At 40.1% G+C, this 12571-nt stretch overlaps 1 protein-coding gene across 1 annotated transcript; it reads left to right on the top strand.

The window, feature by feature from the left end:
- The first annotated feature begins 993 nt into the window (after nt 1-993).
- Nucleotides 994-5964, top strand: LOC121587331 (transcription cofactor vestigial-like protein 4). The gene is made up of 5 exons (XM_041904234.1): nt 994-1176; nt 3484-3607; nt 3728-3959; nt 4504-4591; nt 4705-5964. The coding sequence occupies exons 1-5, from the start codon at nt 1110-1112 to the stop codon at nt 5013-5015; spliced, it is 822 nt and encodes a 273-aa protein (XP_041760168.1). The 5' UTR covers nt 994-1109; the 3' UTR covers nt 5016-5964.
- The last annotated feature ends 6607 nt before the right edge of the window (nt 5965-12571 follow it).

Here is a 12571-nt window from a genome sequence, read left to right as displayed (position 1 = left end):
AGAATGCATTCTTACAACACATAAACCCAATAAGATATTTCAATGACTTATTACATCCTTTAATCAAGGTACAAAATGAATATAAAATGTAGGCTATAACAAAATGTCAGCAACTAAATGAGTCCCTCCATTCAAAGGCATATCAATCAATACACATTCTTAATGTGCTCATTTTTAAAGAGAGGATTTAAAAGTTGTATTTATTTATGTATTTTAAAGTTACTTTAAATGTGTCAGGTCCTGAGTGTTGTTGTGGTCACATGTGTGCTGAGAGTGTGCTCATGTGTGTCCAGACTCTTCAGCATGCTCAGGCAAGATTGTTTCTCAGGGCAGTAGCATTTCCAGGACTTAGGAGCCTTTGTCTGACCATCAACAAAAGCCTTTGGATTAATGGTGAGGCTGGCTCACAGTACAGCTGTGAGCGTGTATGGGCAGGTCAGTGGAATGATTGGAGCACCAGTGGGCTAAGCACTCGAAAAAATGCAGTTTGGTGAGATTGAAGATTAGGAGCGAGGGAGGGGCAGAGGACAGGTGCTGACTTCCAGAGACAAAAAATACACCTTTGTGACATTATCAGTATGTATTTTCTTATAATAATAATAATAATAATATGCCATTTAGCAGACGCTTTTATCCAAAGCGACTTACAGTCATTCTTGTTTTGAGTCTCTGTTAAATGTAACTTGTGTGTAGAGTAATCTATGCTACAATCCTGTTTATTCCTGACATAGCTAGTCTTCTGGATAAGTAAAGTAGATGCTTGGTTGGGTGGTGCAGGGACAGTCATAGAACAGTTTACCATTATTTTACTTCTCTGATGTACCTACCTGTGATCACACTCTTCCTGCAACAATAACAAAAACATCTAAAAGGGGGGAGGTTGTGATTGGCTTGGGAACAACCAATGACAATGCAGGAATATAGTTTCCTGGAAGACACAGCAGCTCTGTACAGCCTCCTGATACGTTACCTGGGCAAGCTCTAGCCAAGCATCTCATTGCCTTTCCATTACCAACCAGAACTTAGGCTCATTGTGTCCTGTTAGCTCAAACAGACAAGGTGGTCCTCTGCAGTTGGCTTTATTCACAGACAAAGACAATTAAGGAGCCATGGCTGTTGCAAATTTCCAATACATAACTCGGATGAGCAGTGGTTTCAAAGTTTACATCTTGGAAGGTAATATTTCTTATTTATTTTCTTATACTATTGTTTCACAAAATATAATTGTGCTGCTGTGATCTGTGCTACTTTAAATAGCAGTCTTCATAGCTGCAACATGCATTGTTATAATGTATGATGACACAGTTGTTATTATCAAATCAAATCACATTTTATTTATCACATGCGCCGAAGACAACACGTGTAGACCTAACCGTGAAATGCTTACTTACAAGCCCTTAACCAGCAATGCAGTTCAAGAAATAGAGTTAAGAAAATATTTACTAAATAAACTAAATGTAAAAAATAAAATATAATCAAAAAGTAACACAAGAAAATTACATAACAATAACAAGGCTATATACAGGGGGTACCGGTACCGAGTCAATGTGCGGGGGTACAGGTTAGTCGAGGTAATTTGTAAAGTGGGGGTCAATGTAAATATTCCGGGTGGCCATAGAAGCTGTTAAGGAGCCTTTTGGTCCTAGACTTGGCGCTCTGGTACCGCTTGCCGTGCGGTAGCAGAGAGAACAGTCTATGACTTGGGTGACTGGAGTCTTTGACAATTTTTCGGGCCTTCCTCTGACATCACCTAGAATACAGGTCCTGGATGTCAGGAAGCTTGGCCCCAGTGATGTACTGGGCCGTACGCACTTCCCTCTGTAGCGCCTTACAGTCAGATGCCGAGTAGTTAAAATACCAGGCGGTGATGCAACCGGTCAGGATGCTCTCGATGGTGCAGCTGTAGAACTTTTTGAGGATCTGGGTACCCATGCCAAATCTTTTCAGTCTCCTGAGGGGGGGGAAGGTGTTCTCGTGCCCTCTTCACAACTGTCTTGGTGTGCTTGGACCATATTAGATGGTTATTAGTTAGTAATTAGTTCACATAATATTTTTAGAAATGCAAATGTTTATGGCCATTATAAAATAACTTTTACTAAGACTGTGTGAATGTCAATTAGTGCATTTTAGCTGATGGTTTGAATTGTATAAACACACAAACATATGTAATCCGTTCCAAAACAATTTGAACACTTTCATTTAAGAAACCAAGACAAATGTTCACTTTTACAATCTGAGTTATAGATCATGTAGACAAGTGTGATAATGACACCTCACTGTATAAACTTTGGTGCAGTTTCAACTTCCTAAAATGTGTCAATGTGCTCAAGCATTATTTCAGGGGGGATTAGGTCAGATGCTGAGAATAACTGTGGCAGATGGAGATGCTCTGAAGATACTGCCCTCTTGTACCTTTACTCCTGCATGGGAAACAAATAACCATGCCTCAGGCATCAGAAAGTCAGTCAGGCAAGGTGTGGTTTTCCCCCAGTCCCCCACCACAGGCCTCCCCTGTGACACTCTGCTGTCCGAGGGATAGAAGGGGAGGTCATAGGTGAGAGGTTGCGATTGAGGGACAGTACTGTTTGGGATGTGGATTGGATTGAGGATTGTGGATTGGGGGAGTATTTGAGGTTAGGGGGACCATTCATGTAATAACATGACCTAATCATTCAGCATTGCATCTCAATGTGGTAGTAGAGCATTGCATGCCAATGTGGTGGATTTCTTTTGGCATATTGATAATGCTAATTTGAATATAGTTCAAGGAATTTAGCTTGAAAGAAACAACATGATATGAGGTATGAAGAGGGCTGGTGTCAGCTTTACAAAATACAAATACCAGTGTAATGTATTGATAAACTTCACATTGATCTCTCTGTCAGTAACAAAAAGGATGTTAGCACCTGCTAATGTGTTTCAGTTAGTTTCTCACAATAAGGAGAAAGCTTCTGTGTGATGTGTGTATTGTAATGACAGTTGTGAGACATTTAGTTATCTTTTAGTAAGAAGTAATACTTTGATTAAGGCATTAGCAACTGAAGTGTTAAGTTTGTCCAGTTCAATCCACATTTTGAGTAGAAACTAATATTTCTCTCTTAGATATGTAAATGAGATGGGTGTCATCATCACTGTATGTAGAAAAACAACATTTACCGTTCACATTGAATCAGCTGGAAAGAGTTGTAATACTCACCAATCTGGTTGATCTAGTTCCACAGCTTAACGGAGTTTACAATTAACGGTGGCATGAAAGCTTTCCCACGAACCACTCATACAGGTGATACACCATATGTCACAGTCCCACAGACCAAAACAACCAGTCACCTATTTACTCATTGCCACACCTAATGTCTTTTCAGTTGGTTACAGTTAGGTGTACGCCATCCTTATCTGTGCCAATATCTCTGCCAATATTTATACTGTATATTATTTCAAATAGTAACCATGAGCTTTACTTTTGCTTGATCTTTCCTCTTGTAGGTCAGCCCAACCTAAGAAGTGAAGATAGATTCAGGCATATGGCCAATGAGAGAGTTCGAGTGCCACCAGTGCATCCGGTCAAGCGCAAGCACAGCTTTGAGTGTGGTCTAACACTGGAAGAAAGGTTTGTAAAATCTCCCCATGCCTTATCCACCTTTATAACATCATAATTGACAACCACTGGTTTCATAACTCCATGTCCAGTGTGTGATTCCATGTTTCGATGTGTGGTTTTGTGTTTCAGGCGAGAGAGGGCACAAAGCAGGAGCAACATGAGAAGGTCAGCTGTGTTCAGTGTTCCCCAGAGCCCCACATCCTCCTGGAGCCCAACCCCCAGCCCCACAGGTCATCTGCCCCGCCATGTGTATTCCACACCACCTATCGATGAACCACTGGACCTAATTAAGAAACCAAGGAAAGAGCCTGAGATGACAGAGGAGAAAACCAAAAGCACTAGCGCCATCAATCAGATACAGGTAATTTCAAGAGGAACAATTATAATAGTGGGTCCAGGTGCTAACAACTTGAAATATGGAATTTCTGGTTTGTGTCAGTCACACTGTATGTGCCTTTGTAATCTCCCAGTGTAGCCCTAGGCAGTCAGAGCCTACATATCTCTGAGATCTCTGTATGGATTCTAAACGCTCAGGCACATTCTATTCCCAAGAGCCTTTATGGGACTCTGCTTGACCATGATATCCAATCCAGCCTGATTTGAGAATGTAAGCAATGGTGGTAGGAAGGTAATCAGTAAGACCAAACAGACACCTCTCTCTTTGACCTGTTTGTGCCACCCTGATGAGGGTGAACAGCTTTCAGGTCCCATCCTTTAACCAAATTAATTTTGTTTCCAAAAACTCAAACTGAACCCTTGACAAAGAGTTAGTGATGGTGAAATGTATCATGTTTACATTGACATGTTAATCCTATTGTTTTGGGGGGAATGAGAATTTCAACTACATTGTTCTGTACAGAATCGTATACTGTTGTGAAATTTACCAATGATTTTGCCTCTTTTAGGTGCGTCCTTCTGTGATCACCTGTGTCTCCTCCACAAGAAAGCCCACCTGCAGTTCTGAGGTCGGCAGCAGTAGCCACTCCTCCACAGGTCAGTCTCATACTCCTTTTATTTCATAAAAACTAATGCTACAATGCTGCTGTTTTATTGCAGACTTGTTAAGAACTATGCCTCTGACCTTTGTTGTATTCTTTCCATTGTAGTGTTATCTAAGCACAGCTATGACCATGTTGTGGAGGAACATTTCAAGAGAAGCCTGGGGATGGACTACCAAATGGCCAGCTCCCGCCATCTCTCCATCAGCGTCTCTGTGGATGACCATTTTGCCAAGGCCTTGGGAGAGAAGTGGTTTCAGATCAAATCGAAATCCTCCTCATGCTCCTCGTCTACATCTTCTCCACCCAGCAGCCCAAGTGTCACTTACTCCCCCAGCTACGGCCACAGCCCAAACCAAGCTCCCAAAGAGTCTCCAAGTACCACCACTCCCACCTCCAGCTTCTGGTCAGTCAAATAAAACTACAGAGAGCTTTCCTGGAGAAAGAATTAACTTTGAGACGTAGCATTTGAATGCAATACAACGGCAGATCCATGCTTTTCAAGGAATGAGAGCACCAAGGAGACAATGTTGGTGAAAGTGTAGACTCGAGAACAGGAATGCAGGAATACTTAGCTACTCTATATGGTTGAACCATTGAGTGCATCTCCATGAGTCTATTCCCTGCCAGTGGAAAGGGGAGTTATTTCAATTTCAGGGGACAAGCAAATTTTGCAGTGATGTCTTTATTTCTCAATTTCTGTCCCAGCCTGTCCCAGCCTTTTCAATAGCATATCTATCTCTGAAATAGATGGTGATGTGGGATGATAGTTGGAGAAAAGAAATGTGCCATTATATTTCATTAAATGTGCCATATTTCATTTAATGCGGTGAAGATGCCACTACTTTCATGATTGTGTATTTATACTGTATGTTTTTTAACGAACCTGGATCCTATTTTCAGTCTAATAAATTATCTACTGTATACAGTGCTAACAAATTCACCAAATCTGTTCAATACAGTAACTTCATGTTTTTGTATAAACTATGGACAACTCAAAAAGAAAAACCTATTTGTGTTGGGATATTGCAAGTTATTCATTTCATTAGCTTTATGAATTAGAACTTAAACTAACCTTATTCTTGTATAAAAAAAAGCAACCTGGAGATTTCAGAAAATAAATGTGTGTGCAATTTATACATTATGTACTTGTTCCAAAAAAATGTAATGCTTAGAAAACTGTTGAAATGCATTATATACACTGAGTGTACAAAACATTATGAACACCTTCCTAAAATTGAATTGCACCTCCTTTTGCCCTCAGAGCAGTCTCTATTTGTCGGGGCGTCTGGCACCCAGCAGTGTTGCAGTTCTTGACACACTCAAACGGGTGCGCCTGGCACCTACTACCATACGCCATTCAAAGGCACTTAAATATTTTGTCTTGCCCATTCACCCTCAGAATGGCACACATACACAATCCATGTCTCAATTGTCTCAAGTTTTAAAAATCCTACTTTAACCTGTCTCCTCCCCTTCACCTACACTGATTTGAAGTGGATTTAACAGGTGACATCAATAAGGGATGAAAGCTTTCACCTTGATTCCCCTGGTCAGTCTATATTATGGAAAGAGCCTAATGTTTTGTACACCCATTCAGTTCATTATCATTACCTCCCTTGAGTCTATGATTGTAATTGTTGTACATACGTTTTTAATAAAATACCACTGACTTACACCAGACTGATTTGGTACAAGGAAATACAATCGCAAAAACAGATATCCTTCATGACCTTACTTCTAAAGAAGACACGGTCAGAGAGGTTGGTTGTGTGTCACTTCCACATCTGAGTAAAGAAGTCAGAGTCTCATGTGAACACGAGTCCTGCAGCCATTCAAGATAGCATTCCAGACGGCTTCATTTCAGTGGTGAGTCACTGTGTGTCTGGGCTACATTATACTGTACATGTACACCAGGTCACAAGATGGCAGCATTATGGCATTCAGCACTTGATTCTTTAGGGAAAGGAGGATGTTTCTATAGCTTTTGGTGATTGAGTCATGGCAGCGTTTAGGGGGGGTTGAATCCCTATCCCTCCTGGGTTTAAAACTAAAGGAAAGGTGAATACATCATCCTCAGTAAGGCTTTTTTTCTGGGAGTTTTAGGGAATGTCAGGAGCATGTTCCAGCAGGCACCAGGGCTTGTGCTCAAACATTCCTGTCTCCTGAGAAAGTTATTCTGAAAGATCCTACAGTTCCTGTTTGGCAGGGGAAGGGAGGGAGGGAGAGAGAAAAGGAGGGAGGGATAGAGGTAGGACGGGCAGGGCCAATGTAGGCCCTGGCTTCAGAACTGATCGTGCTTTTCAGTTGCTTATTTGCATGTTCTATCTTGTCAAATGAGTGTAATGATATGATGCTCTGAAACATTTTCCAGAAATGAAACCTTTGAACTCTATAGCAACGTGTCTTTGCTGTTTTATACGTCCATGTACAGAGGCGTAAACTGGAAAAACTGAATTTGTAAGTTAACCACTATTGACGGAATAGACTATAGATCCTGCAGGTTTGGTTTCAGTAAAAATGTGTCACTAAAGAAATACATTGATTGATTTTATTTCTGTCGTACACCAATTGGTTCCCAGCCCATATGGGCTTATAAAACACCATGGCAAGTATGTGTGCAAAAAACACTAAACAAATGTTTTACATTGAACAAATTAAATGCATTAAACAATTAAATTAATAATTAGCACTCATAAAAAAGTACAGTTTTCACCTTGTCACACTACACAAGGAATACACCTCTTCTCCCGCAGGCTTTGAAAATAGATTGTGCAATGTCAAAAACTCAGTTTCTGCAGAAAAACGAACGTCCCTTTCTATTTCCCAGAAGATCACACAAAACACAAACATTTTCCTCTTCAGGGATTCTGTTGAATCTACCTGTCTGTAGTGTCACAGGGAGGGGACCGGATCTTAGCTGCACACAAACTAACTTTGGGGCTTTTGTTAGATTCAGATTTACATATGGTTCAGGGCTGTAGTTCTCTTTGAGAAGAGTATACATTCTAAGTTTAGGTTTGAACCAAATATCAGCTGCCCATTTTCCGTTGTGGATCAGAAAAAGCTTGTACTTGATTTGGTTAACCCCACATGGTAATTTGTTCTTGAATATATATTGCAAATCAGTTTCACAAAAATAGATTCTATAGCCCACAGATAGTTATGAGTAAGGTCCCAGTCAAGCACTTTTTTGTGATTCTGTGTTCTGGCATATTTATCAGTCTGTTCCATAGATGTACCATGTCACCCTTTTGCCTAACCACACACGGTTTCCAACCCATATCTCCACAGATGGCTAGGTTCGGAGTCAGTTTATGCACACCAAGAAAGCAGCCGATTGCTGTGATTTGAACATTGTTACAATTAGTACGTACTTTGGATCCCCATACCCCAGCATCATAGTCCATAACTGGACACACAGGATTTATACAGCTGAGAATAAGCACACTAACCAAGGTCCTTACATACTTTAATTCTGTTTAACACTGACCCCAAGGCTCTACCTGCAGAATCTGCTAGTGATCTAATGCCACCTTCAAAGGTCATGCGGTCATCCAGAGTGAAGCCAAAGTATTTATAGAGCCCAGTGTAGAATAATAGGGTTGTACCAAAACAAAAGTTGCACGCCCTTCTTTCTGAAATGAACAATTTGGATCGTATCTTGATTTATCACTAATCTCCATTTAGTACACCATAAATTAACAATATTGAATATACACTGAGTGTACAAAACAACTTTCCATGACATAGACTGACCAGGTGAATCCAGGTGAAAGCTTTGATCCCTTATTGATGTCACCTATTAAATCCACCTTAATCAGTGTAGATGAAGGGAAGGAGACAGGTTAAAGAAGGATTTTTAAGCCTTGAGACAATTAAGACATGGATTGTGTATGTTTGCCATTCAGAGGGTGAATGGGCAAGACAAAATACTTGAATGCCTTTAAATGGGGTATGGTAGTAGGTGCCAGGCGCACCCGTTTGAGTGTGTCAAGAACTGCAACACTGCTGGGTTTTTCATGCTCAACAGTTTTCTGTTTGTATGAAGAATGGTCCACCACCCAAAGGGCATCCAGCCAACTTGACACAACTGTGGGAAGCATTGGAGTCAACATGGGCCAGCATCCCTGTAGAATGCTTTCGAAACCTTGTAGTCCATGCCTCGACGAATTCTGAGGGCAAAATGGGGTGCAACTCAATATTTGGGAGGTGTTCCTAATGTTTTGTACACTCAGTGTGTTCTGGGGGTCATCTTATGCTCGGCAAGGAGAACTATGTCATCAGATGCCCAACAAGATGCCCAGGAATATATCCACAACTTCAACACCAAGTTTAGCATGTTTGATTTGTAGGGCTAAATCATTAACATATAGTGCAAATAAAGTGGGTGAGAGTATGTCTCCCTGCTTTACATAGTAATGGGTTGGAAACCAGCCAGTTCTGAGGTCATTGACCTGAACACAGGCAACTGGAGCTCGATAAAGAGCTTTGATAGCATCATAGAATCTTCCATCAATTCCAATTTTAATTTGTCTAAAAGCAAGGAGGTCTGTATTCACCCAATTGAAAGCCTTCTGAAAATCAATAAAACAGGCAAAAGTTGATTTTCTCTCTTGAATTCTAGCCCAGACCCCTGTAAAAACAGTATAGATGTGATACACGCTCTGGCTTTCCCGAATCCATCTGTACTATAAACAGATAATTTATTCATGAAAAAAGAGAATCACTCTAAAATGACCAAATGTACTGCATTTCAGAATGGATTGCAATTTGCGGGCATCTACAAAAAATGTTTTTGTGACAATACATATAATAACAATTCAATGCAAAGTACTCATCAATCATCTGACAAGAATCAGAGAGGAGTTTCTCTGATCTGCTTTGAGTCTGCAGAAATTGATGGAGTGCATCTAACTCACTCAACCCTGTTCCAACAAAATGCTGCCTTTCCAGAACTTAAAAAACATGTACAGAGATATTATTGCCATCTAGAGGACTTGAAGGGAAATTGTGTAGAAATATCTGAAACAAGGCTAATGGAAAGGGGTTATATGTTAACTATATAGTCAAGGGGATTGTATAAATGTGATCTTGGTTATTAACTACAGGATAAACCACACACCCGCAGGCACTTGCACACACACAAACACTTTCTGCTGCCATTGGGCCTGACCTACAGCCTCTGGTGTGCTTTAACAAACCACCAAGGGGCGTCTCTTCAATGTGCTATTTTAGCCATACCAGGATTTAATTCCCAAGCACTAAATCCATTTCACAGATCTTTAACAATGGGGCTTAACAAGAACTGGGACTGGGAGTATTATAATTATTTTAATCTGGGTTTTTTCTGTATGCTTTCTGTGAGTGTGTGTATGCATGTGTACATGTGTCCAGGTGTTTGTGCTTGCGGTGCATTTGTGTCACTGTCACTATCGGTGCCACTGTCGGAATGCAAACATTCTAAGCTAACCAAACTAGCTGTTAACCTCATGCAGTATATTTCCTAACATCCCCTGTCCAGACTTGTTAGTATCTTTATTGTTTAAACTTATGTAACAGTAATAAGCATCAATAAATACTTGACACATGACCTTGATCAGGCATTATTCCACATCATTTGTACAATACAACCATGGAATGCCTTAGGACAGCATAATGGCAATACAAACACTACACATTTTCTTTTGAAGTCAAATTTTTGCTGTCTATACAATCGTTATGTAGAGACTTTTCTTGTAACAATATCTGCATTATGTAAGCTACTCTGATTTCTTACCGGGAAATGTTTTTCTCATTGTTAATACCACTGTATCTTTCTCAGCCTCGTTACAACTTGTGTCTTCAAGTTTCCTATGTTTACACTTTCCATCACACTCACTCCCACAAGTATTTCTTAGTTATGAAGAACAGTATAATCTAACTAAGTGGTGTTTTAGTGGAGGCTGTTTGTGTAGTATTTCACCATCAGCCTGGCCTGCTCATTGTGAAAGATCCATTCCGCTTATTATGTGATCAAGCAATAATGGTTGGCAGTATTATACTTTAAATTGTGTGTATGTATGATCATACAAAACAGAAATGAGAAACCACGGTATTAGAGCGCAACTAACAATTACTGTGGGAAAAGGCTCTACTGTCCATCCTGTATAGTCAGTGTGAAGCCCCAGCCTGGGAAAAATGCAATATGTTGGATCCGGGGGTTTGGTTCTCTCACACCGAGTTACCCTTGTCACAAAGTTATTTCTCACGCCTCAAAAGACAACATGCATTTTTCCTCTAAGACCAAAATGGCACATCCCTATGATTTTCAACAACAATGCCACCAACTTGACTAAAGCCATACAAAGGTACATTAATCTAATTATTAGCTTGGACGTACTAATTAAAGACGCATTCATGTAATTATTTGATTATACAGTAAGTTTGCTGGAAAATGTAAGACATTCTCAGCCGTTAAAGTACTTGTTCTGAAATAAGAACTAATGTGCTAATTCAATAAAACATTTAAAAAAATTGGTTTAGAGATTATTTCTAAAAGTGTTTTGTTTTGTTGTTTTTTTACATCTAGAAGATGCCGTGCCAGCTAGTGTAACGAGGCAGTTGTACAGCCAGACTGTAAAAATAGGAAGACTCAAAACACTATGATTGTGTAATGAAACCATGAAAGTAGTGCAACTAATCTGAGATCTGGTGTTTGGAGGGTGTTTGAATGTAAACCCAATGTAAATGTTTTGATACACAAAATGTGTTTTAAAACAGAATAGAAGTACTCTGAAACACCCAAAGTGTCTCTTCAATCCGAATAATTGGTGTTTTTAAGATAGTGTTGTGAAAACACTTTTTGGGATTTCGGTGCATGTAAAAGGCAGCATCAAAACACACACACACAAAATATATTTTTTGCAGACTGTGTCTCTCATACAATCAAATTGTTAAGAAATGCAAATGGTTTATAGCCTAAATATTGATTGACGATAAGGGCCTATGGATAATCTTTTTGTGGAATTACACCTTTTCAATGCTCTATTTAGACAGATTAAAAACAGGAGGAGACAGAGAAGGGGTGAAAGTGGAATTGAACCCCCGACTTCTGGGGAAGTAAGATGGTACATTTCAATGGAATTTCATTGGAACTTTACACACTTACTTTTTTTTTTTTTTTCTGGGGAGAATTAAAATTTGACGAAAAAAACAACCAACATACAGTGGGGGAAAAAAGTATTTAGTCAGCCACCAATTGTGCAAGTTCTCCCACTTAAAAAGATGAGAGAGGCCTGCAATTTTCATCATAGGTACACATCAACTATGACAGACAAATTGAGAAAAAAAAATCCTGATAATCACATTGTAGGATTTTTAATGAATTTATTTGCAAATTATGGTGGAAAATAAGTATTTGGTCACCTACAAACAAGCAAGATTTCTGGCTCTCACAGACCTGTAACTTCTTCTTTAAGAGGCTCCTCTGTCCTCCACTCGTTACCTGTATTAATGGCACCTGTTTGAACTTGTTATCAGTATAAAAGACACCTGTCCACAACCTCAAACAGTCACACTCCAAACTCCACTATGGCCAAGACCAAAGAGCTGTCAAAGGACACCAGAAACAAAATTGTAGACCTGCACCAGGCTGGGAAGACTGAATCTGCAATAGGTAAGCAGCTTGGTTTGAAGAAATCAACTGTGGGAGCAATTATTAGGAAATGGAAGACATACAAGACCACTGATAATCTCCCTCGATCTGGGGCTCCACACAAGATCTCACCCCGTGGGATCAAAATGATCACAAGAACGGTGAGCAAAAATCCCAGAACCACACGGGGGGACCTAGTGAATGACCTGCAGAGAGCTGGGACCAAAGTAACAAAGCCTACCATCAGTAACACACTACGCCACCAGGGACTCAAATCCTGCAGTGCCAGACGTGTCCCCCTGCTTAAGCCAGTACATGTCCAGGCCCGTCTGAAGTTTG

This window comes from Coregonus clupeaformis, chromosome 18 (genome assembly GCF_020615455.1).
Source record: "Coregonus clupeaformis isolate EN_2021a chromosome 18, ASM2061545v1, whole genome shotgun sequence".
Lineage (NCBI taxonomy): Eukaryota > Metazoa > Chordata > Actinopteri > Salmoniformes > Salmonidae > Coregonus > Coregonus clupeaformis.
Note: the sequence above shows the minus strand (reverse complement) of the source record. Positions and strands in the feature narration are given on the sequence as shown.

Bases quoted from the DNA above. Each gene is read 5' to 3' on its own strand.
- LOC121587331 (XM_041904234.1), top strand. From the start codon at position 1,110: ATGGCTGTTGCAAATTTCCAATACATAACTCGGATGAGCAGTGGTTTC. The intron at 3,608-3,727 runs GTTTGTAAAATC...TTTGTGTTTCAG, and splicing joins GGTCTAACACTGGAAGAAAG to GCGAGAGAGGGCACAAAGCA. The intron at 4,592-4,704 runs GTCAGTCTCATA...TTTCCATTGTAG, and splicing joins CAGTAGCCACTCCTCCACAG to TGTTATCTAAGCACAGCTAT.